This window comes from Chiloscyllium plagiosum, unplaced genomic scaffold (assembly GCF_037043375.1).
Source record: "Chiloscyllium plagiosum isolate Xiang-an unplaced genomic scaffold, Cpla_swu_hap1 HiC_scaffold_11, whole genome shotgun sequence".
NCBI lineage: Eukaryota > Metazoa > Chordata > Chondrichthyes > Orectolobiformes > Hemiscylliidae > Chiloscyllium > Chiloscyllium plagiosum.
This window is the reverse complement of record NW_028270149.1, coordinates 58,436,234-58,462,911: the sequence shown is the minus strand read 5'-3', so window position 1 is coordinate 58,462,911 and position 26,678 is coordinate 58,436,234. Positions and strand designations below refer to the sequence as shown.

At 38.4% G+C, this 26,678-nt stretch overlaps 1 protein-coding gene across 2 annotated transcripts; it reads left to right on the top strand.

Moving 5' to 3' along the window:
* The first annotated feature begins 28 nt into the window (after positions 1-28).
* Positions 29-26,598, top strand: pla2g12a (phospholipase A2, group XIIA). Of its 2 annotated transcripts, none has more exons than XM_087992114.1 (5): positions 29-160; positions 9,436-9,938; positions 16,262-16,338; positions 21,744-21,909; positions 25,462-26,598. In XM_087992114.1, exons 2-5 carry the CDS (start codon positions 9,740-9,742, stop codon positions 25,578-25,580), a joined length of 561 nt encoding a protein of 186 aa, XP_087848240.1. In that variant the 5' UTR covers positions 29-160; positions 9,436-9,739; the 3' UTR covers positions 25,581-26,598. The 2 variants fall into 2 exon arrangements, with proteins under 2 accessions (XP_087848240.1, XP_087848242.1); XM_087992116.1 differs by lacking the exon at positions 29-160 and adding an exon at positions 174-324.
* Positions 26,599-26,678: the final 80 nt, after the last annotated feature.

Here is a 26,678-nt window from a genome sequence, read left to right as displayed (position 1 = left end):
CGAGATTTTCGCGGTGAGTGATGTTATCGAAAAAAATTATGTGAGCAAAAAGGACAACTCCTGTCGTCATCACGCAGCGCCGATGAAGTGAAGGACCTACAGCGACAAAACAATCTCCCATTAGGATTGAGTGTGAAGTCTGAACAGTCAAGAGGGCAGGGTGAGTAAAGGAGACAGTACCTTTTCCTGCGGGTTACAGAGTAAGGAAAAGTGTTTTCATTGTGGACAGAAATGTTAGCTTTCTCTATATGTGGGAGCGGTGATGATACTGAGTCAGGTGCCTCTGCAGCAGTTTCAGTCTGAAATTTTAACCAGGAAATGAAAGTAAGCAATAATAACAATATACTTTATATTGGACGTAAACTCGGACAGATAATGTTGTAGTTTTCACAATGTTGAGCGAGTAATCGAGCGGCTTAGGCTAATGCTCTGGGGCACGGGTTTGAATCCCAGCTGGTGGAATTGAGAGTTTGTCTTAGGCATGGTGGTTATGAAACCATAATCAATTCTTCTAAAAACTCATCAGGTTCTCTACTGCCTTCGGGAACGGAAATCTGCCATCCTCGCCTAGGCTAGCATACAGCAATGTGATTGACTGCTCACTGAAGTGGTCTTTATCATCAAGATGGGTTTCTTGCAACAGGTGCAATATTAACCATCTCCTTCCTGATACTCAAAAGTCCTTTTTTTTTCTCTCGACCAGCGAGTGACTCCCCTTGATATTCCAGGTGCACTGTTTGAGGAGACACTGAGCCATATCCCTCGATGACAACTCTTGAACCCCTGAGAGGACAAACCCAACCTCAATGCGCTGAGTGTAAATAAATGTAGGCGCATAGAATTAAAAAAAATACACACACTAAAAGGGCAGCACGGTGGCTCAGTGGTAAGTACTGCTACCTCACAGCGCCTGAGACCTGCGTTCAATTCCCGACTCAGGCAATTCCCGACTCAGGCGACTGACTGTGTGGAGTTTGCACGTTCTCCCCGTGTCTGCGTGGGTTTCCTCCGGGTGCTCCGGTTTCCTCCCACAGTCCAAAGATGTGCAGGTCAGGTGAATTGGCCATGCTAAATTGCCCGTAGTGTTAGGTAAGGGGAAAATGTAGGGGTATGTGTGGGTTGCGCTTCGGCGGGGCGGTGTGGACTTGTTGGGCCGAAGGGCCTGTTTCCACACTGTAATCTAATCTAAAAAAACTACACTAACAATACTTTCAAAAACTACCTCTACTAAAAGCCAACAACTAAACCAATTACAAAATATTTGATGGGAGACTCTTCTCCCCTCCGCCCAGAGGGGCCACTCACATTACCCACATACACCTCCAGAACCCCTCCTAGCTAGAGCGGTGCCCCAAACTCGGGCGAGTTAAACTCGGAAACAATTAAACTAGGTATTATGGACAAAGAAATTAAAAATGTGATTTATTCTGTCCTTTGCCTCTAGTCGTCATCTCTTACTAAAAAAGAGTACATAGCAACTTTACTAATATTAAACTATCGATTTCCTTCAAAATACTTTAGTAGAGGAAGGTAAAAGCACCACTTCACCTGAGTTATGGTGCAGTGCTCAGCAATGAAGACCTGTTAGATTGCTGCTATCTTGGATCCCCGAATAGTTGTTGTTTAATGTTCACTTTTAGAGTTAAAGAATAATTTGATATTATTTTCTTTAAATAGTGGAATTTGGGAGTTCTGTCACGCCATATTTTCACAGGTAATGAGGTGAAGTGAGCTTTTCTGAGTGTTTGTTTTAGTTAACAGAAGGGTTCACCACTGTGTCGTAACACAATACATTAATGAGTGAATGGTCGAATAATCTGTTGCTAGTCGAGGAAGAAGTGTTGGCCTGCATCTGATCACCTGACTAGGTAAACAGAGGTTTCCTCTGAATTAATACGACACTTGTGTCAGTTGCAATGCAGCCTGTGATTAGATTTTAAAACAATTTTTTATAACTGATGAATGGTGCTACGAGATAAGAGAGAGGAAAGTCAAGAGAATTGAAATTGGGAAATAACCTAGATCAAATCTTAGAATCTCTACAGTATGGAAGCAGACCATTTGGCCCACATCGTCCTTCTGAAGAGCATCTCTACCCCCTATCCTCTCCCTGTACTCTGCATTTCCCATGGCTAATCCACCTAACCTGCACATCTTTAGATCGTGGGAGGAAACCGGAGTACCCAATGGGTTAATGGGCTGAGGAATGGCAGATGGAGTTTGATTTCATGTGATGTGTTGCCTTTGGTAAGGCAAACTAGGGCAGAACTTGTACTGGTTGTGGTAGTGCCCTGAGGTGTGTTGCTGAGAAAGAGATCTTTAGTAGGAAGGATCTTGTTGAACTTAAGGGGGTGCAGAAAAGATTTACAAGGATGTTTCCAGGTCTGGAGGTTTTGAGAAGCTGAATAGCCTGGGCTTTTTTTTTCCTCTGAAATGTTGGAGGCTGAGGGGTGACCTTATAGAGGTTTATAAAATCATGAGGGGCATAGTTGGGAAGAATGACCAAGGTCTTTTTCCTCTGGTGGAGGAGTCCAAAACTAGAGGGCATAGGCTTAAGGTGAGGAGGAAAGATTTAGAAAGGACCTGAAGAGTAACTTTTTCAAGCAGAGAGTGGTGCATGCATGGAACCATAGCAAAGAGCTGGCACAAAAGTTGTTGGGTCCATTATTGTCTTTGCTGTGTTATGAAGATGTGGGTGTACTGTATCTTTAAGAAAGTTAGAAGTTTGCAGAACTACCTGACAGCACTAAGTGTTCTGAACAAGATATAATGTAATCCTTTGCCTGGGGACACACACAAATTTGAATTAGGCCCATCAGTTTAAATTATACCCCCCAAAAAAACCAAACCCCAATCAAGTTTGAATTTAGTACATTGGCAATATTAAAAGCAAATAACACAATCCGATGCTTTGGGGGTATAAGACTGGGAAAACGTGAACAGTTGGGAGAGAACCGCCAAGCCACCAGCATGTACAGACTGCCCGAAACACAGCTCTCTTAAAGGTACAATTATCAGTCAATGACCTGTGAAAGAGAAATCTTAAGAAGAAAATCTCCAGAAGAAGATATAAAGGGAAGATTCAACAGCTGCCTGGTTTTGAAATTTGAATTTTTGGTAAATCTTAATCAGGGGTTTTATTGGACTAGTATTATAAAGGGAAAGTAAACAATACGTTAGAGGAAGGAGTTGTAAATAGTTGTTAGCTAATTATTCTCTGTTATACTTCAAGAAATAAAATTGTTAATTTTTACTTTAAATACTTCTTGGCCCCTCTCATTTTCGCAGATTACCGAACAGGGTAAATCTTTTCTGTATTGCTCGTTTAAAATTAGCGGGGTGGGGGAGGTGGGGTTACCCCGTGTTGTAACAGCTAGAAGTGATCCAACCACCCTGTTCTCTCCTCATAGCCTTTGTCTTCAAATATGCAAGTATTTTTACAAATGCATTAGCTCTCTAAATTGCTGCCTGTTGAAGGAATCCCGTGGTGAATTTGGTGAAGTGTGGAAGTTACCTAGTATCTCTTGAAGAGTGACCCTCTATAGAGAAAATAAGGAATTAAATTGGGAAGTTTCTCTCCCATTCAGAACGGGGGCAGTATTTTTGGTGGTGCTAATATCCTTGGATTCAATGCATAGGGATGGGTATTGCTCGCCATGTCAACAGCAAGTATTCAGTGATGTTTTGGGTGTAGGTGAAAGTTCAGTTGCAGTGCATTGTCACTTTACTACAGGAGACCAGAGGTATTCAGTCTAATTTTTCAGTTTCTTGATCTTTGTACAGAATTTATATTAAGGTCTTGAGTTATCTTGGGCTGCAGCCAACGTCAGTGGGCAGAGGAGCTCTATTTGTCACTATTTTGAGGGCGTTGGATCCTTGAAATGTTCTGTTCAGCCCTTGTTCAACCTCCAGTTTTGAGTATTTGCAGTTGTTCCAATACATGCCCCAGAGGACATCCCAGACTTCAAATCAATCCTTATCCATCATACATAATATTGTTAATTTTGATGGAGATTTAGGTTAAGAAACTTGAGTTTATATAGCCCCATTAAAAATTAATGAAGTGTTTTCAATGTATACTGTATTCGGTGTAGGAGACAACAGTAGAGCAGTTGATTTGAGCATGGCAATGTCTCTCAAACATGAATGTTTAACAGGCGAGATATATATTTAGAGTCCTAAGTCATTGAGATGTACAGCACGGAAACAACCCTTCAGTCCAACCCATACATGTCGACCAGATATCCCAACTCAATCTAGTCCCATCTACTAGCACCCGGCCCAGATCCCTCCAAACCCTTCCTTTTCATATATCCACCCAAATGCCTTTTAAAATGTTGCAATTGTACTAACCTCTACCACTTTCTCTTAATCATATTTATGTTTCTGGTGCAAGTGTTTATTGTAATATTGGTGTAAATGTGTTTTTGTTGGTAATGCTAGTTGAGAACTCATTGTTAGCTCGGACATTCTTCAGGCCAATGGGATCTTTTATATCTACTTGTGATAACAAATCTCAGTTGTAAACTCTTGTTCAGAAAACAGCATGTTTAAAAGTGCAGGACCCTCTTAATGTGACACTGAAGTGTCAGTTTAGATTATGTGACGCAGCTCTCTGATTCAGATGTGGAACTACTGCGGTAATTTTGAAAAAAAATGAGAGCGGGCAAGAGGAATCCAAAGGACTTTTGTTCTATCCTTAACATATTGAAATGTCTAGGTCTTTCAGGAGGAGGGCGAGGAGAGGCAGATTGACAAAAAAAAACAAAAATAAACTTAAAACCCTAACATGAAAATGAGCCAAGATATTGGAAGGCAAATGAATTTAGGCAGCAAGGCTTACATTGTGGGAATGACATTACTGAAAGGCCTGATTGATAGAAGCAACGGAGGAGGGGCAAAATGAGCTTCTGACCAGAGACAGCAGATTGGTTGTGGAAACAAATGTTTATTTAATTTTTTTGTTTTATTGCCTCATTAGGTGTTTCATGTCCTTTATCTCAAGCAAAAATCTAATAACATTAGGGTAAACATTTTATATCAAATCTATCATTCAGTGTGGAGCAGGCTAAATGAAGGGAGAGCCATAATTTGAGTTGATAGTCTTCAGTGTAAAAATGGACATTTCACACTGTAAAATGAAGTTGGGAAAATTGACTTACTCCTATTTTGAAACTTCTGGTTTTGCTTTTATAGACATTTCTAGACTGTTTTTGAATGTACTGTTTAATTCAAAACCACAATCGTTACCAATCCGAGACATATTATTACTGAATGCTCATTGTAAAATTAGCTATGGCTCATGGATAACAGAGAGGACTAGCCAACTGGCTCAATGGTCGAAGACAGAGGGTTCTTTTCAGACTGGAGGCCTGTGACCAGTGGAGTGCCACAAGGATCGGTGCTGGGTCCACTACTTTTCGTCCTTTATATACATGATTTGTATGTGAATATAGAGGTATAATAAATAAGTTTGCAGATGACACCAAAATTGGAGGTGTGGTGGACAGTGAAGAAGATTACTTCAGAGTACGCTGGGATCTTGATCAGATGGACCAATGGGCTGAGGAGTGGCAGATGGAGTTTAGATAAATTTGAGGTGCTGCATTTTGGAAAGGCAAATCAGAGCAGGACTTACACACTTAATGGTAAGGTCCTAGGGAGTGTTGCTGAACAAAAAGACCTTGGAGTGCAGGTTCATAGCTCCTTGAAAGTGGAGTCGCAGGTAGATAGGATAATGAAGAAGGCATTTGGTAAGCTTTCCTTTATTAGTTAGAGCATTGAGTATAGGAGTTGGGAGCTCATGTTTTGGCTGTACAGGACATTGGTTAGGCCACTTTTGGGATATTGCGTGCATTTCTGGTCTCCTTCCTATCGGAAGGGTGTTGTGAAACTTGAAAGGGTTCAGAAATGATTTACAAGGATGTTGCTAGGGTTGGAGGGTTGAGCTATAGGGAGAGGCTGGACAGGCTGAGATTGTTTTCCCTGGAGGTTTATAAAATCATGAGAGACATGGATTGGATAAACAGACAAGGTCTTTTCCCTGGGGTAAGGGGTGCAGGAGTCCAGAACTAGAGGCCATAGGTTTAGGGTGAGAGGAGAAAGATATAAAAGGGACCTAAGGAGAAAATATTTTACGCAGAGGGTGGTGAATGTATGGAATGAGTTGCCAGAGGAAGGAGTGGAGACTGGTACAATTGTAGCATTTAAAAGGCATCTGAATGGGTATATGAATAGGAAGAGTGATATGGGCCAAGTGCTGGCAAACAGGTCTAGATTAAGTTAGGATATCTGATCAGTATGGACGAGTTGTTCCTGTGCTGTTCTTCTCTATGACTGTTGTAAAATTTATATTCAGAGTAAAAATAGGATGGATTTGAATGTTTGGTAAATGGGAAGGTAATGAGTGGAGGTCTGAAGAGGTATAGTTGTCTGTGTATATAGACTGTTAAATGCAGGGAACAGGATCAAAAAATAATTAAAATGGGTCATGAAATGTCAATCTTTGAATTCTAGTCCCCTGAATAAAAAGGAGAGGAAGGAAATTTTGCTGAAGTTGTATCAAATTCTGATTGGACTATACTTGGAATACAGTTCCAAAAAAGCACACTTTAGGATATATTGGTTTTTGGAAGGTGTATTGTGCAGATTATCTATCCTTATTCAGAGAGCTGGGTCTGAATGACTTAATTCTGCACTGTCATAATCTGTGATTCTGCGGCTATTACCAGGGCTCCAAGAGTTGGCTTATGAGAGATGATACAGATTAGGTTTGTATCCACTGGAATATAGCGAAATTTAATTGAAGTATTTAGGATTTTGAAAATAATTGTTAGACTAAAAGGGAAACTTTTATCTGTTTGTGGGTCGCTACTCATGTTAGGAAAGCATGATCTTTAGAATCAGAGACAAGCTGTTCAGGGGAGAAGTTAGGAAACATGTCTTCACGCACATTGTAAAATTCCCTCCTGCAAGAAGCAGTAAGTGTTAGCTGAATTCATCATATATAGATTTGAGATCAATTGCTTTTTGCTAGCTTAGGATATTAAAAGATGTGGAGTCAAGACAATTGCATGGAATTATTATGATCCCATACAATGACAGAACAGCCTTCAGGGCTGAATGATCTACTCCTTGTCCTACATCTATATGCTCCAATCTGTTCCATGTTCTCAGTAATTGTGGTATTTCAGACAGATGAAGTGCAAGTCAGATTTTTTATGATGTGATGATGCATGGGAATGAAAGATCATGAGGGACGTACAGGAGTGTAGTGTTGAGGTTAAAATCAGATCAGCCATGATATTATTGAATGGTGGAGCAGGTTTGAAGGGCCAAGTGACCTACCCTTGCTCCTTGCTCTTATGTATGTTTGCATGATTTCTGTCTTAGAGTCATATATCACAGAAACTGACCCTTCAGACCTCCCAGTCCAAGTCAACCATAATCCCAAACCAAACTAGTCTCACCTGCCTACTCCCTGGCCCATATCCCTTCAAACCTTTCCTATTCATGTCATTCTAGGAGAAAGTGAGGACTGCAGATGCTGGAGATCAGAGCTGAAAATGTGTTGCTAGAAAAGCGCAGCAGGTCAGGCAGCATCTAAGAAGCAGGAGAATCGACGTTGCGGGCATGAGCCCTTCTTCAGGAATGAGGAGAGTGTGCCAAGCAGGCTAAGATAAAAGTAGGGAGGAGGGACTGGGGGGAGGGGCGTTGGAAATGCGATAGGTGGAAGGAGGTTAAGGTGAGGGTGATAGGCCGGAGTGGGGGTGGGCGTGGGGGCGGAGAGGTCAGGAAGAAGATTGCAGGTTAGGAAGGTGGTGCTGAGTTCGAGGGTTGGGACTGAGACAAGGTGGGGGGAGGGGAAATGAGGAAACTGGAGAAATCTGAGTTCATCCCTTGTTGGAGGGAAACATTCCAGAGAACACCTCTGGGACACCTGGACCAACCAACCCAACCACCCCATGGCTCAACACTTCAATTTCCCCCTCCCACTCCAACAAGGACATGTAGGTCCTTGGACTCCTCCATCGCCAGACCATAGCAACACGACGGCTGGAGGAAGAGAGCCTCATCTTCCGCCTAGGAACCCTCCAACAAGGGATGAACTCAGATTTCTCCAGTTTCCTCATTTCCCCTCCCCCCCACCTTGTCTCAGTCCCAACCCTCGAACTCAGCACCACCTTGCTAACCTCCAACTTCTTCCTGACCTCTCCGCCCCCACCCCCACTCCGGCCTATCACCCTCACCTTAACCTCCTTCCACCTATCGCATTTCCAACGCCCCTCCCCCAAGTCCCTCCTCCCTACCTTTTATCTTAGCCTGCTGGGCACATTCTCCTCATTCCTGAAGAAGGGCTCATGCCTGAAACGTCGATTCTCCTGCTTCTTGGATGCTGACTGACCTGCTGCGCTTTTCCAGCAACATATTTTCAGCTATTCATGTCATTGTCCAAATGTCTTTTAGACGTTGTAATTGTACTCGCAACCACCACTTCCTCGGGAAGTTCATTTCACACACAAACTACCCTTTGTGTAAAAATAAATTGCCCCTCATGCCTTTTTAAAAAATCTCTCACCTCTCACCATAAAAATATGCCTCCAGTCTTGAAATCCCCCATCCGATGAAAAGACAACTACCATTAACTCTATGTATACCCCTAATTATTTTATAAACTTCTAGCCATTGAACCTCCTACACTCCAGTGAAAGTACTCCCAGCCGATCCAGCCTTACTTTATAACTTAAATCTTCCACTGCTGGCAACATGGTATATTTCTTCTGAACCCTCTCCAGCTTAATATCCTTAAACTGGGTGACTAGAACTGGATACAGTACTCCAGAAGAGGCCTCACCAATGTCCCGTACAGCCTCAATCTTCTCTCAAGTCTCTCTTTCTCTCTCTCTCCCTCTCTCCCTCTTCCCCCCCCCCCTCCCCCTCCCATTTATCTCTCCACCCTGGAGGCTCCCTGCCTTCAGTCCTAATGAAGGGCTTTTGCCCAAAACGTCGATTTTCCAACTCCTCGGATGCTGCCTCACCTGCTATGCTTTTCCAGCACTACTCTAATCTAGACTCTGATTTCCAGCATCTGCAGTCCTCACTTTTGCCTATGACTTCCCAAATCCTATACTCAGTTATGTTTGTTCATCATTGCTACTGTAATAAAGAATTATTAAAGTTGGGAGTAGATTGCTTTTTTTTAGTAATTGCACAGGGAAATCTAATACTCTGTGTTGTGCTTTTACAACATTATACTTTTTAATGCCAAAATACATAACACACAGCAAATATTTCATTCGTTCAACGTCAAGGACTAGCATTTGCTTCTGTTATGAACCAATAGAATTTGTGGTTATGAAATTTGAACTTTGAATTTAAATAATATATTTTGTATAAATTAGCCCTCTTTTCTTTTTCTCCTCTTGCCCATTCTAGATTTGCAAAAGTGCGACAGATGTGATACTTTCATCCAATTTGGCTTGCTGTTCTCATCCATGTGACCAACACTGACGCTTGTACAGCATGACAGTCCTGGAACAGTTCCCAGAAGAATATCTATCTGCAACAGTCAAAAGTTTAGTAACCAGTGAAGTCTGAATACTCTAAATTACCCTGATACTGAAATCACTAACTGACCATTTTTAAAATTTGTAATGCCAATGAGCCTTTGCAATAGTATTTTATATTTCAACCAAAAACTTGAAGTGAAAAGAGTTTCAGTGCAGAGTTTCCATTGAGCATGCATTTGCTTGTCTATGTGCTTGTGGGAATTATTTTGAAGAGTCATGGGTACCATTCAGAAGTGACACACTACAAAGACTGGATGGGGAAGCTGAAAACAATTCGTAACGGAATTCATAAAATTGATATGTATCTAAATGCAGCACTGGATTTACTCGGTGGAGAAGATGGGATCTGCAAGTACAAATGCAGCGATGGTGAGTAAAATGTATATGAATTACAAAACTTTGAAGTCTCTAGGATGTTGTAATTCTATGTAAAATAGAGGGGTAAACCATTTTGTAAGTTCTGATGCATCATTACTGAGATATCTATGCTGTTGAGTAAACTTACTTTGAAGTAAGGCAATTATTTTTGGGAAATCTATTAATCCACAGTTTACCAAGTCAAGTCATTCTGATGTGCCATCAGATGTTTCTGACCTGCGTTAGACAAGGTTTTCTGACGTTGGGTGATAAGGTAAGAAAGAAAAATGCCAATCGTCACCAAGTTACATGAATAGCTTTCTCACCTTATTTAGGTATTGCATTAAATCCTCTGAAACGGAGTTATATTCAAAAGGTTTATTATTGAGTGTCATTGAGAATTAGATTGTCCTGATAAAAACGAGTGTTAAGACTGTTCTTATGAAATGTGGCATTCAGTCTGTCCAGGCTCATTCTCGCAATTAATTTGAAATAATTACAAAGATCAGGACGCATGACAGCTGTCACATCCAGATAACAATTACCCAGGCGGCTATTCTGGTGGTATTATCTTCCCAAAAGGCCCAGAATAAAGGAGTATGACAATTATGGGTTAAGATCATGACACCATATGAAACATGCAAAATTAGACCACTCGGCCCATCGTGTCTGCTCTGCCATTTGATCACAGCAGATAGTTTCTCAAACCTCCTGCCGTCTATCCATAACCCTTGATCGTCTTCCTAATAGATAACCTAGCTATCTCTGTCTTAAAGGCACTCAATGACTTGGCCTCCACAGTCCATGAGCAGGTTCAAATACTATTTGAATGTTTAGGGTGATGGCTGAGAAGTATGATTTGTGGGCTGACAGAATGGGATGAAAACAGAAAGCAATAAAAAGCTTTACAAGCACTTATAGTGAGTCCAGCAAATGATCATAAGAAAGAATTTCCAATAGTATAAACGGAAAATGTCTTAGTGGTATTCCCTCTCAATATAAATGTGGAAGGGACGACAGCGGCTTCAGTAGATTAGATAGAGAAATAAAGACTAGTCATGTAACTGAACTAGCGATAGAAATCCTCCTGGAAATGACATTATCAGTGCCAATAATCGAGAAGATGAATTTGAAAGAGATGCACCATGAAGAAACTTATTTTGAGGGAATATAGACTTCATTCTGTGATACTAGATAGAAGATAGCTTTGGTGCATGGATGGAATTATGTTGAAATGTCCTTGCAGATGAGATCCTTTTTGGATGCTACTGTGCAATTTGAGAAGTGTGCTATTAAAAACGCAATTTAAAATTAGGAGTCAGGTTTGTGTGACTTCTAAACCTCACGTTTTAACGAGTGAGCAAAGTAGGTCAGGATTGATTTAAAATTTATTCCAATTTTGAGATGTTTATCCCATCCGAGTTACTAGGTCATCACAGAAGGATGATGCTTTATATAAAGAGATGGAGAAGTTGCAAAACTTGACCAATTAGTTGTGCATTCAGACAAGACCAGATGCTACATTTGATGTGTTGGACGAAGTACTTTAGTGAAATATCTTAAAATATTGCAAAGTGTTGTCGATGTGGAAATCTGAAATAAAAAAAAGGTGGCGAAACACAGTTGGTTTGGCAGTATCTGTGGGAGAGAAACAGAGTTTAAGTTTTGAGTCCAATAATTCTGTGTTTCTCTTTCCATAGTTGCTGCCAGACGTACGGAGTTTTCCAGCTGTTTTTATTTTTGTTTCAGATTTCTAGCAGTTCTTTTGTTTTGTTTTTTTATTCACAGTGTTAGTTACACTTGATCCTGATCAATTGATTAATTATAACAGATTCAGATTGGTCAGGATACAATAGACAGATTATAATCATAAGAGCCAAGTTAGATATTTTTAATGCAATGACCGGTCACATGTTTGTTAACATATCCCTCTCCTACTCTTTTAAGCTGTTTCGAAATCACCTGTCTTTAGCCAAGTTGGTCACGGTAACACAGAAAGTGACCTGGTTAAGAGTAGAATAATTAACAAAGGTAAAAAGTACACTTTGTATGATTTATAACTTGTATTGAAACCACAAAGCATTGTTTGCAACATTTTGTAAAGCATTGATGCTTGAATAAGTGATAAATGAAAGTTCAGTATACTATTTTAGCAGATGTTTATAAACATGATTTAATTTCTGTGTATGGGCGGGTGCAGTTTTTATTTGCCTGGAGTAAACACATTTTGTAGGAAGTGTACTTTTTAAAAAAAAACTCCTGTTTTGTCAATCTTGTACTCCTCTGTCAGCGATGAGCTAACTGTCCTACTGCAATGCCTTTAGTTCTTGTTGCTAGGCAATGAAAAATGCCATGCTGGTTAGGATTTCCTACCTGCTTAGTTATGTAAAAATAATGAATCTGAGTCCATGAGACTCATGTCGCCCACACATCAAGTTGTTTTTCTGAAAGAACCGCAGCGTAGGTAGAGATTGCTGTACAGTATACTTGGGAGGTACTGCCTCTGGTTGATGAGGTATGCAAGTTTTGTGCTGAAGGTGTGGAATATTATCTGTCTGAGTGACAGTTACAAGTGTATTTGTTATTCATAATGTGTAATAAGTGATGTGACACCTTTTTATTGCTAATTCTGCTACATTATTCTGCTATTCTGGAATTTATCTGCACACCAGGAAAAAGTAGTGAATGTGAATGGTATGGCATTTTTTAACAGAAATCAGACCGTTTTAACTTCTGATTCCAGGAACCAATATTGGCCTTTGCTTATTTTCTTACTTTTTTTTGTGCCAACTTGAATAAATGTATTCAATATATTCAGTACACCAGGTGTGATCTCACCCAGGCTTTGTATAATTGAAGCATGATCTCTACCTACTTTATCAAGCTCTTTTAGTATATATATATATAAAACATTTATCTGCAATACTTAACAGTGCCACTTATCTTTGAATCAATGACAAGTTTTGATGTGTGGCATATTCCATCACCGAAATGGTGAATACATATGATGAATGGTTTAATTCTATTAAAGATCCCTGTGACACAACACTACCCACATCCTGCCAGTTCAAGTACCTACTCTGTTTCCTGCCACTTGCCAGATTTCTAACCAGATCAATACCTTCAGTTCCACAAGCTTCAACTTTAGCTTGTGGCCTCTTCTGAGGGATTTTATCTAATGTCTTCTGTAAACTATTTAAATAACATTGATAGACACTTCCCTGCTGACTATTTTGTCGCCTTTTGAATAAATTCTTTCTCTGTTCCATTCCTTTTAGTATTTTATCTTTTACTTCATATTGCTTCCTTCCTACCAGATTGTATCACTTCACACTTTCCTGCATCAAAATTATCTACGACTTGTCTGCCCATTCCATCAGCTTCGTGAGGTATATTGTGACCATCTTAGTTAACAAGATTTCCAAGTTTTTGCTATCTATATGGCACAATTTCAAAGTTTATATATTGAGCCACACCTTGTGTACTAATAAGAAAGGCAGTTTTACTAGGACTAACTGACCCCTTGAGAAATCCACTGTATACTTTCTTCAAGATGACGAACAATTATTCACCACTACTTTATTCACTCACCCAATTTTGAACCCATGCTGTGGCTGTACCTTTTTATTCTGTAGGATTCAGCTTTGCTTTTTTTTTCAATTTACCTTTTTGCCAATCTGTACATACCACATCAATCACGTTATCCTAATCAATTCTCCTTGTTACTTCTTCAAAGTTCTCAGCAAGTTGGCTAAACATTTGTTCTAGTTTTTCTTCATTAATCCACAATTGTCCTGGTAACTTGTAAATTGTGTCCCAGATTATCATTTCTAAAAGCTTTTCCACCACCACATTTAAACTAGCCAGCCTGCACTTCTTGGGCTTCTATCCCTTTTTTTGAAGATGGGGGTAATATTGCAATTCTCTGCCCTCTGGGCAAATGTCAGCATCTAAGAATCGAATTAAGTTGAATTCGCTTTTTTGTCACATACTCAAATGGGTACGATGAAAAATTTACAAGTTGCCACTTATGGCACCATCTTATGCACCTAGATACAAATTCTTCAGTACAAGCTCTTAGGAAAAAAAAAAAATAAAAATAAAGAAATAAAAAGTCCAGCATTACGGATGATAGGAGTAAATTAGAAAAGTAGAGAAATAAAAAGTTCAAACTAACAGTCTTTCCAACCCAGGCCACAAAGGCACCTTGCCTTTACACTGCACTGGGCCTTGAATCACCTCAGGACTGAAGGTTCACACTGAGGCACACCGGGTCAAAAGACCAACACGGGCTGCTGAGAGACTGCTATGTTGAACTGTTGAGAGATTGCCAGGCCGGGAGACTGCCACACTGGGCCAAGAGGACATCTTATCGGGTCATCATTGAGGTGGGGTTTTCAAATCTGTGCTGAGGCTAGCAATTTGGGACGTTGCCAAGAAGAAAGAAGAGAAAAGCAAACACAAAAGGGAAAAAGAAAAGGAAAAGAAGTGAATGCAGCAGATGAGCTTTGGCAGAAGCATCCTATTCCACTGCCAAGAGCAGTTTGGATGATTCTGCCTAGTAAATTCACAATTTCACCCTTGCTTAATTGTAATCAAATAGATTTTGTCCATGACCCCTCTCCCACTTCTCTTCTTTTTTTCTATCTGTCTTTTCTGGATCCTATTGATTTTAGGAATATCTAATGTCAAAGCTGCCTTTTTTAAAACCAGGTCTTGTATTGCTGTCATAGCATATTACATGCAGTGATCTGTGCTTCTGTCTCACCAACCTTATTTAACATGTTTCGATTGTCTACATAAGTGTACTGTAAACATAATTTGCATCTTATTGCATTCCTTCTTGGTCTGAGCTCACCATTGCAACTTCTTATTCTTGTGCTTTTTGTCTCAGTACTTTTCTGTATCTACCTTCTCCTTTCCAATGCTATGTCTTGGCACAATTCCCCCGATAGGTTTGTGGAAATCTTCCTCAACAGAATCAGCAAATTGTCACACAACAACTGTTTCCAAATATGTTTAAGTCTGCATTGGTCCCAGCACTGCCATAACTGTTCCCAACAGCCCAGGAGCTGTGAAGATTTTCCTTGTGTGCCATCTCTTCAGCCACACTTTTGTCTGCTCTATCTCCCAGTTGGATATTTATTAATACATTTTACTTCAAGTCATCCAGAAATTACTACTTTTTGAGGACCTGCTTGCTATTGTTTTTTCTGGTTCCTTAACATCTGCCTGGAGTTTTTCATCTTTCTTGTTGCTAGTGCCATTTATTAATGAGCCCAAGTTCAAGTTCCATCTGCTCCAGAGGTGTGTCATTACACATCTAAACAGGTTGATGAAAATATCATGACTCTAAGATCACCTTTGGACACCAAAACCCTTTACAACTTAATAAATATTCCAGCTTTTGTCAGTCAAAGTTAATAACTTGATCTTATTATATTGCATCTACCATATTCTAGTCCATTTACTCAGCCTGTCCAAGTTCCCTTGAAGCCTCCTTGTATCCTCATCACATTTTGGTATCATCAAAAGTAATACAATTGATTGCCACATCCAAATCATTGATTTTATGTGTTATGGACAGCTATGGACTTAGCACTGATAGTTGTGATATTCCACTAGTAATAGCCTGCCATCCTGAGAGTGCTTTGTTTATTCCTACCCTCTGCTTTCAGTCTATCAATCAGTTCTCAATCCATACTAGTACATTTCATCAAATCCTTTGTGCTCCAACTTTATTTATTAACCTCCTGTGTGAGACCTTACCAAAAATCTTCTGACAATCCAAATACAGCACATTCTCTGGTTCTCCTTTGTCTATGTTACATGCAAGAGTTTTAAGAAAACCTGAATCGGACAAACTAGCATGAAACTTGCCACCAGGATACATGAACACTAACTGGCCACCAAAAGACACGACCCACTATCACTAGTTTCTATACATACAGACAAAAGAAGGACACCACTTTGACTGGGACAACATACACATCCTCGGACATGCGAATCAAAGACACACATGAGAATTCTTAGAAGTATGGCATTCCAACCAGAACTCCATCAATAAACACATCGATTTAGACCCTTGCCTTGAAAGAAAGAACTAGAAATGATATCACCCAGCATAAGAAACCAAGACCTATAATTAGAGAGGTGGGACATACCAGCAGCGCTTCACCAGAGACTCTTACTGATGATGTTATCTAGGTGTGGTGATGAAATGTCTGAAAACAAACCTTCAAGCTCAGCGAGCTAACTTATATACTTGTATCATCAACCTGAGCTACAAACCTTCTCAAAAATTGCTAATACTAAACTTCTATTTTTCTTTACAGGATCTAAGCCAACTCCTCGCTCCAATTATAAACCTCCTCCACCCAATGGATGTGGCTCTCCGATGTTTGGAGTTCATGTAAGTAATACTTTGTCAAAGATTTGCATCTTGCATCTTTCTTAATTTCATTAAATTTCAGTAATGAATGAAATGCTTCAATGGTTTCACTAAGCAACAATATAAATTTGCTGAACAGGATGTTTTATTGGTTATTTCATGTTGACATTGTTGATATCAGCAAAGTCAGTAGACTGAGTATATTTGTATCTGGATCAGTGGTGCTGGAAGAGCACAGCAATTCAGACAGCATCCGACGAGCAGCAAAATCGACGTTTCGGGCAAAAGCCCTTCATCAGGAATTCCCCTGATGAATTCCCCTGACAAGTCAGATCCCAACATGAATACTGGCTTGATAGATTATACACTTAATTTTTGCGGTTGGTTAATATGGTTTTTAGTCACTGAAATAAAGTGACACAATGCTACTAATGTTCTTTAGCAGTAGACCAAAAGTTGATTACACAAAGAAACAAAGATTTTATGTAGAAGACCAATCTCAACCCAAAAATCAAAACATTTCAACCTGCTTTCCAAAACCATGTGTTTAAGAGACTCATTCCCAGAAAAATATCACTCATCTATCAACTGTTTAAATATTTAATTAACTGATTTTCTTGTTTGTTTTTCTTGAACTGCAGTGACGATTTTACAGTTTATTTCCAAGTCTGATGACATGGATATTTTGTGGTTCTGATGGCCCAAATTTCCTCACTTTTAACAACCTAAGGATTTCTATTCAAATTCTTCCAGCCTGAAAGCTCCACAGTCCAGAAACCACTTCTGCTGAGGTGATTGGTTCCCTGAAATGAGTTGATTCACCTGTAAGGAGAAGCTTTTCTGTATTCTGGACTTCTGGCATCTGAATAAAAACCTTGAACCTTCTACTTTGAAGTCAAAACTAAACTAGTTGTCTTAATGTGTTTACTCCATATGTCACAAAGCCAATAAGCTAACCATTTTCTCCATTAACACTGTAGGCGTTCTCCCAGGTACTTCTCACCTTTTCAACAGGAAAAAAAAGTCTTTGAGCTGGTTTATATTCATCTGTTTCTATTCTGAAATCAAAATCCAAAAATATAACATGCAATACATCATCCATCACACCTCCACAAAAGAAAACCTGAAAATATATCCTTCAGAGACATTTTCACTTTTCATCAATAAGTTCTTTGCATGATTTCTATGGCACATCAATAGTATTTTATTAACTTTACATGTACATTTTTTCATGCAATCATATCCTTCACTAGTGCATTTTGATCATGGTATTGGTTTCATTAGTCTTTATTCTTGACAAAGCGTTTGCTATATTGTCCTTGCCATCCAAATAAATGATTTTTTTCATTGTACAGCTACAATATCAAGAAAGGAGTCTTAATGTTTTTGGTATGCAATGTCTCCAAACAATCTAAAAGCTACAATATCAAGAAAGGAGTCTTAATGTTTTTGGTATGCAATGTCTCCAAACAATCTAAAAGGTTCTAGTCCATATAAAGAAAATCTTTTCAGATTTCTTGGATATGTAAACTTCAAATTTTTGTAGTCGGTGCAACGTTCTTTCTTTATTGTTGAACATTCCCTTGTCCAATAAAATTTCTTCTTGTTCTTCAATAAACTTGTTAAAGAGGCCACTAATAGTGCTAAAATTCAGAATGAACTGCCGACAAAATTAACTCCTGCCAATGTTTCTCAGAATTTTGTGTTTTGCCATAGAGAATATTCAAGGTAACGCAAATTTTAACATTTCTAGTACTACTTGTCCTTATACCACAGTATGGCCCAAGTAAGTCAGTTTTGCTTTGGCAAGTACACTTTTATCCAGATTTATGACCAATGTTGCACTTTTTAACAGTTCAAAAGGTCATTCAATTGATACAGTTGTTCTTCCCAGTTTAGCTGAACATAACCAGGTCAATGTAAAAATTTCTTTCAGTTAATTGTTGAAAAGTAACTGGTGCATTTTTCATTCTAAATGGCTAGACTTGTTGACAAAGTCCATCTATTGTTAAAAAGTTGATATATCTTTGGCCCTGTCAGTGCAAGGAAATTGTCAATATCCTCTTAACAGGTCAAATTTGAATCAATGCAAGTCCAACTTTGTAATAATGATGGTAACGCAGAATTTTTGTGATCCATTCCAGTTTCAGCACCATCACATAGGTGAGCTCCAGCTACTATCACTCAGGCCAATAGTGTCATTATCTATCTGGAACTTAATCTCTTTCCTCATTTCAGCTCATTTCTTTGGAATAAGTCAGTACAGATGTTGTTTTATGTTAATATATATTTTCTCCTGGTCTATTTGCACAAATCTTTTTATGAGACATAATAGCTTTTCTAGTCATTTCAATTGTTTTCTGGAAGATAGTATCAAATTCCATATAACCTCTTTAGGTACTTTCCATTTTATCAAATTGATGATTGAGGGTCAACTTTTGAATTTTTAATTTCTGATTCATTCTACAATTGTGATATTTTCATTTACCTATTTCGTTCACTATTCTAAATACACTTTACTCCTCTCTATACTCTCTATCCTGGTATTACATTAACATTTTTTTGCTAATTTTTTTTCTTATGTCTGCTACTCATGATATAATTCACATCATTGAGTTTTTTTTTCTGATTTGATGAGGACCAGTGAACCTTGCTTTTAATGGCTTCCGAGAGACCACTAACATGACTAATATTTTGTCTTGAACATCAAACTATCTAGCTTTGGCCTTTTCTTCTGTTCTAGTTTTTATTATTGTTGAACATTTCTTCTATGCTTTTTGGCTACCCCACATGCTTTGTTTTGTTTCTTTCTGAAACTTGAAACATAGGCTTGAAGGTTCTCAGATATTTGGTTTTTAAATTTCTGTTTACTCAGTTTAAGGGATATTCTCACCTCATGTCCTTATCAAAGGGACTAAATACTGAGAGTTAATTAGGAACATCCCTAATGGCAGATAATAACACAGGAATTCCCTTTATCCTTGTCGTTAGGACATTGCTGACTATAAGCTCCAATGCTCTTTATAAGTTTAATGCCATCTTTTCCATGTTCTTTGAGATTGTGCAAGATGAGCTGAAGGCATAAATTGTTTTATTCCCACGCTAGTGATGACATCAAGTATTTGTGACATAAAATTTGGTTGAATCTGCATTTGATTGTACTTATTTGGGCAATCCATAACTTGTGAGGAAACAAAAATCTACTTTTCTACTACTATTTTGCTGTATTTTTCTCCAAAAGCTATAGTTATTAAAAGATACTGACTATCATTCCTAGTTCTAGGTAAGGATCCTACAAAATCTATTCTGATTTAGACCCCGCTAAACAGTTATTTGAAAGCTGGTATCAGAATTAAAAGCACAGGTTTTAATCAATGGTTGGGGTTTCCCCACTATCTAACATGTAGGACATGTCTGATAAAATCTGACCACAACTTGATTTAATCCTGGCCAATAAAAATGTTCTAATATTTTAGTTTGTGTTTTTCTAATATCCAAGTGACTTACCATTGGAATTTTATGAGTCACTTGTAAACTATCATCTATTGACTACAGCCCCTTCCTAATTGGCTGGCTTTTGAGGTTGTCTTTGTGTTCTCATTGCTTTTTTTCTTGTTTAAATAATAACACTAGGATATTGGTTCTGATTTCATTTATGAATTGTCTATTTGGTGTAACTTTCAGTTAGATTAGATTAGATTCCCTACAGTGTAGAAACAGGCCCTTCAGCCCAACAAGTCCACACCAACCCTCTGACGAGTAACCCACCCAAACCCATTTCCCTCTGACTAATGCAAATGGTCAATTTGGTCAATTCACCTGACCTGCACATCTTTGGACTGTGGGGGTAAACCGGAGCACCCGGAGGAAACCCACTCAGACAAGGGGAGAATATGCAAACTCCACACAGACAGTCGCCCGGGGCTGATATTGAACCTGGGTCCCTGGCGCTGTGAGGCAGTAGTGCTAACCACAGAGCCACCATGCCGTCCTAGTTGAGGATCCATTTGTTGCATTTCTTTTAAAAAGGCATTCTCTTTACGGTAATCCTTTTAATTTAAATTCTCAAAAATGGTCTCAGATAACTGAATATCCAAGTCACTTTGTTTTCATCACGGTCAGGATAGAATTCGGAATATTCAATTCCAGTTTCCAAGCACTGTTTAGTAACTTCTGCTTGAAAATGAGGACAATAGAATTCTGAATCAGTTAGCTTTCATCCCTCACAAGTTGAATAGTTGTAGCAAGGTTTGCATATCAAAGTTCCTTGGACACCATGCTGAATGATTGTTGGTGTCCACGGAAAAAGAGGTTGAGGTAAGAAGAGAAGAATAGAAAATAGCCATATCCAGCTCTTCCTCTCCCCTGCATGGCCCATGCACTCATTGCCATTTGGTGTTCAGATTGAGTTGTTGTGATCATGCTTCTATTCCTCATCCCGAGAATCAATTGGTTGTACCATCCATGTCAGATGTAAGGAAAGTAGATTCTGGATGTTAAAAATTCTGCTAATTGTTTCATGCTGCGTATTCAGCAACCTGAACGGTAGATGTTAACATCTGATTGTTACAGTCTCTTTCTGTAAGCTTTTGGCTCCATGGATCCAATACAAATTTCAGAAATACCGAGAGGTCTGTCTTTGTCTTCTATGCTGTCCAGTTGGATTTATACTGTGGGCAGCATTGGCATTTCTCTCCCTTCTAGGACAGACGCAAAAGCTCGGCTTTTTGTTCCAACACATAATGCCTTGCTTTGGCTTTCAACACAAATTTGTGCTCACATAAAGTGCTCTAGCTCAATTTTCCAGCAGTGTGGACACTCTGTTCATGCTAGGGCCACAAGAACTGAGCAAGTTGGGCTTAAAGCTAGAGCAGAATTTGAGAAGTGAGACTCTAACATCCACACTGGTTAAATAAGTCGAAATCTGTATTTGTTTTTGCTATCGTTTTATAGTATCTGTGCAGCATTTCTGATCGTTGTAGCTATTGGATACAGTCAATGATTAGCTTTTGGAGCATGATAGTAACTTAATATAGAGAGTTTTGCTGAGAAAAGGTATTCGGTAGAATGTCTTCAGCTTGTGCTTGTTTGAACAATTCAAAGATAAGTACAAATTTAGACTGCGAATGCACATCCTGATTAGTTGGAAAGTTGGCTCTGGTCAAGGAATTACATGGAGAATGCAGCAATTAATGATGATTGATAGTTAACTGCAAGGCCATGTTTAATTTTTAAATCAGGCAGGTGACTCTGATTGGTCGGGTCTATGTCCTGAGAAATGAACCAATGAGTAACACTTACCCAATTTATTGAACATAATGAAGGCCAATACTCTCTAACTTCAGTGCTGATCAATGTTGACTGCAGATTTTATTGAGATATTGCGACCACCTGTCATACATATTTACATATATCTTTGTAAATAGCTAGATGTGGGAATCCCTTCTATGACGAAGTGTTGCAATCAGCATGATCGTTGTTATGATACTTGTGGAAATGCTAAACAGGACTGTGATGAAGTGTTTCAGTATTGTCTGTCCACAATCTGCAGAAATGTACAGAAAACATTAGGAATGGATTCAACTGTACAAGGTAGGTACAGATAAATTATTTGATGTTCACTGCTTGCAGATGGAAAGTTAATGCTTTCTAAGAAATAGCCACAAGAAGCTGCAAATATTTGTGATCTGTATTGTATCATCAACTCCAATTTAATGAAACAATGGATTGTATCTGGCATTCCCCTCTATCCAATACTAACAACTTCTGCACTTGAACTAGGAAACATTCTATGCTATACCGAACTTTATATTCTGTATCAGTGTGAAGATTGATGTCCAATGTGACTTCAGGTTTATTTTCTTGCTATTTTATCTGGCAAACACATTACACATTGAGCAGTGTTTGACTGAAAAAGTTCCATATGATTGTCCAAAATGACATTTATAATCTGAACTTGTGCCCTCCCTGCCCCCTGATCTTTGTGGCTTTTCTCTGCATTGATGCCAGTGTTTGTTTCTTGCAAAACAAAGCTAGATGCAATATTCAGGGTGTGATCGGACCATATTACTGGTTAGTAATTATAGAATGTCTTTCCCAACCAAGATTTGGAGGTGCCAGTGTTGGATTGGGGTGGACAAAGTTAAAAATCATACAACACCAGGTTATAGTCCAACAGGTTTATTTGGAGGCTAATGCCTCCAAAGCATCCAATATGATGGCTTGCAGCACAAAATAGAACATACTTCACGGAGTAAGCAGTCCTTCTGCCAGTGTTCAGAGTGGGCAAGTGATTCCCTAAATGAAATCCCACTTCTCAAACTGATTTGCTTTAAAAACACAAAATTGAAGCCCCCTTTGTGAATTAATTGAATGTAATGTACTTGCTTTGAAAATGAAAAGCTAATATAACTTAATTTCTTGGACTCAATCCTACATGGCATTCAGTTCATTATAAAGCAATAAAGAATGATATTGCATTTATAGACTCTTTCGCATCTTCCAAGACATCCCAAACTAATCCACACTTATAATGTTTTCTCTAAGTCTTGCTTTTCTTTTCATTAGCTCCCAGCAAGGTTCCACAGACAGTAATGAGATAAACTACCAGTTAATCTGTTGGTGATGTTATTTGAAGAGTAAATGTGGTTGGGACGTGAGAAGAGTATATTTGATCTTCAAATTATGATTTTTTTAAAAAGTAAATATCAATTTGCAAGAGCAGATAGGGTCCCTTTGGAAAAACACCTTCGCAATGTGTCAATATGGTGTTGAAATGGCAATGTAAGTCAGATCACTTACGTGGGAATGGAACCACATTCTAGAGAAATGGACTACCACCAAATCAAGGCTGATATTGTTGATTTTCACTGAACTTTTGTCCTATACCTATGCTGTAAATGTTTCAGTATGAAGTAAAGAATTTGGCTTGAGAGCTTACTGCAATTAAAAATACTTTTTTGTCCAATAGTTTAAGGATTTAACTTTAGATAAAATAATCCTATGCTCAAAGTAATTGATGTAATGATGCAACAACATTTGAGCTAACGTAATACAGTAAATCAGAAAGGTGATGCTATCAATCAAAGGAAAAGTTGAGAAAATGAATAAATAAGTTCCCAAATAATTCCATTAAAGAAAAACTTCACTCATTCCTTTTTGTTTATTTTTTTCACTATGGTGTAAGAGGACATAATATATTGCTGAAGCATGTACATTTTGTTTAGAGTTTCAAAGATATAGCTTACTAAACATAAAATTCCCTTTGGGGTGGAAGAGAGGATCTGTGGTTTGTTGTGTCATTCCACTTACTGTGTTCCTAATCTAAGTCTGACTATTGGGTTTTAGACTGGAGGGAGGAACACTGAAGAGCAGGTTGATCTGTCTTCTGTCACTTTTGTTCATGTACTTCATTGCAGGATGACAGTGACGATGATCTTTATGCATTCAATTTTTTCAGATCATGCATTGTACATTATTTTGAGGATGCAATGGGAACATAATTTACAATGGATTTAAAGTAATGTGTAAAAGTATTTATAGCAGGGCTGGGGTGAAGAAGCTTAAAAGATCTCACACAAAGGTTTGCCTAAGTAAGGTTTACCAAAGTCTATGAATTCTGAATCTTAGTTCTATCAAATATCAATGGCAGAGGACACAGAATTTAATTTTATTAGGGCAGGCTCATCTTTAAAATAGGGGCAAGGCTATGACAAAACCCAGTCTTTTGAGGGACAGGGTAGGTTCCAAGAATTGTTGTCTTTGTTATTGAATGAATTAGTTCATAGAGTTATAGAGATGTATAGCATGGAAACAGACCCTTTGGTCCAATCTGCCGACCAGATATTATTATAAATTAATCTCGTCTCATTTGCCAGCACTTGGCCCATATCCCTCTAAACCCGTCACATTCATGTACTCATCCAGATGCCTTTTAAATGTTATAATTGTACCAGCCTCCACCACTTCCTCTAAATGTATCAAAATGTTATCCCTTAGGTCCCTTTAAAATCTTTCCCTTCTCACCCTAAACGTATGCCCACTAGTTCTGGATTCCCCCAGCCCAGTAAAATGACTTTGTCTATTTACTCTATCCATGCCCCTCATGATTTTATAAACCTCTAAGGTCATCCCTCAGTCTCTAACGCTCCAAGGAAAATATCCCCAGCCTATACAGCCTCTCACTATAGCTCAAACTCTCCAACGCTGGCAACATCTTGTAAGTCTTTTCTGAACTCTTTCAAGTTTCACAACATTCTTCCTATAGGAGGGAGGCCAGAATTGCACACAATATTTCAAAAGTTGCCCAACCGATGTCTGTACAGCTGCAACATGGCCTCCCAACTCCAAGACCCAATGCTGTGATCAATAAGGAAAAACATACTAATTCGATATATTTTCTCTGGTGTTAAGTTTATGCCAAAAACAATATAGACATTTTGCCCAACGTCTTGCAGTAGATAAGAAGGCAGTCATTTCAAAGTTTTTTTTAAAAAAGCAGAGTACTGTTTTCGTTAGTGGAGATGGTAATGTAGCGGTAATGTCACTGACCAGAGATCTATTCTACTGCTCTGGTTTGGGACCATGGATTTGAATCCCACCAGACTGTGAAATTTGTTTTCCGGATAAAATTTGAAATAAAGAGGCTACCCATAACAACCTATCTGATTCATTAATGTCCTTTTAGGAAAGTAAATCTACCACCCTTACCCAGTCTGGCCTGCATGCAACTTCAGCCAACAATATGTTTGACTCTTGAACCGATGGATCATTTCAGAGGACGATTAAGGGCAGCTAGGGTTGGGAGGCCAATGTAATCAAGGTTCACATTTCGTACAAGAATGAAGAAAATTCTGCATATCATTACAATATTTTATATCCCATTACATTACTGAGCCATAATTTAGAAAGTTGTTTTAAGAGCTGCCCTTTTGAATACAAAATCTTATTTAATTCATGTTAATCTTCCAAAGAGAAAACCAAATGAGAAATTTTAGCTGCAACTAGGTATGATTATTTAAAACTGTGATCATACTGTAGAAATGCAAAATCTACTTTTTTTTCCACTTATTTTCGGTTGCAGATGGTTTTGTGTAGTGTTACTCGAAAGAAGAAACCTAATCTATTTTTTCTATCTTTTTGTAGCCTGTGACAATGCTGTAGAGTTGCTTTTCAATGCAGTTATGCATTTGGGATGCAAACCCTATCTGGATAGTCAACGTGCCACGTGCAAGTGTGCATATGAGGAAAAAGTCGACCTTTGATGTAAAGATTGATATTTTTCTCTCAATAAGATATGCCTTTCCCTTGGAGCTGAAAAATTCAACTTTTCTCAGGACACTTAATTACAGACTAATGAAAAAAATGTTTTAAAATTGTCTAACAAATTCTGTTGTTTGGAAGATTTTCATCCAATGTTCAATGTTCTTTCTATAAGTTAATGTCACTCAAGATGTGAATTATTATATGTTGTCTGGCATGGTGTTTTAAAGTGCAGCATACTAGAGCATGGTTTTAAAGGCAATATGCTCATGCACTGAATTCCATCTCTTTTTATGTGGACATTGTTAAAAAGAAGCACTTTCTGCTCCCTTGGTCTTACCCCATGCTAAACAAAGAAGACAAATGAATCAACTGACCATGTTCATGCACTACTTCGTGGCAGATTTCTCCATGATGCCTCATTGGAAATTATACTGGGCTGTGATACTCAAAGCTTTAAGTTGCAAAAATTCAATAGTTGTGGATGGTTTTCGAAAATTTCAAATGGATCTTAAATCAAGATTAACTGAATCTGAACCAAATGTCTTATATAATTCAAGTAGAGAAAAACAGAGTTAAGATTTTAAGTCGAATGTCATTCCAAGAAGAACCTTATTCAGCATTAACTTTGATTTTCTCTCCACAGGAACTGCCAGATCTGCTGAGTATTTTCAGCATTTTCTGTTGGTTGGAATCCCATGCATTTGAAAATTAATGTTCTAACTAGCTGTGACATGCAATGTGAAATAATGAATTGTGAAATGGTTAGCAACCCAGATAATTGAGTGAATGATTGTGAGCATATTGCTGGAAATCGGAAGTGAGAAGAATTAGATCTTAAGTTTGGCTAGTGTTTCCTTTCATATGTTTGAAATTTGGTCCAAGGTTAGACTATCTTGCTAATAGTTTTCATTTTTTCTGTCCCTTGATAGTAACTTGTGATTTTTGCTTCCCTTTTGATAATTTGGGATGTTCAAATTTTGTTTTCGGTAATAAAGAATTTGTATTAAAGAGTTTAAATTTACTTGACATCTTTTACAATCTTCAAACATCTCAGAATACTTCACAACTATTGAATCACTTTGAAAGTATGCAAATAT

Bases quoted from the DNA above. Each gene is read 5' to 3' on its own strand.
- pla2g12a (XM_087992114.1), top strand. From the start codon at position 9,740: ATGCATTTGCTTGTCTATGTGCTTGTGGGAATTATTTTGAAGAGTCAT. The intron at 16,339-21,743 runs GTAAGTAATACT...CTTTGTAAATAG, and splicing joins CTCCGATGTTTGGAGTTCAT to CTAGATGTGGGAATCCCTTC. The intron at 21,910-25,461 runs GTAGGTACAGAT...ATCTTTTTGTAG, and splicing joins AATGGATTCAACTGTACAAG to CCTGTGACAATGCTGTAGAG.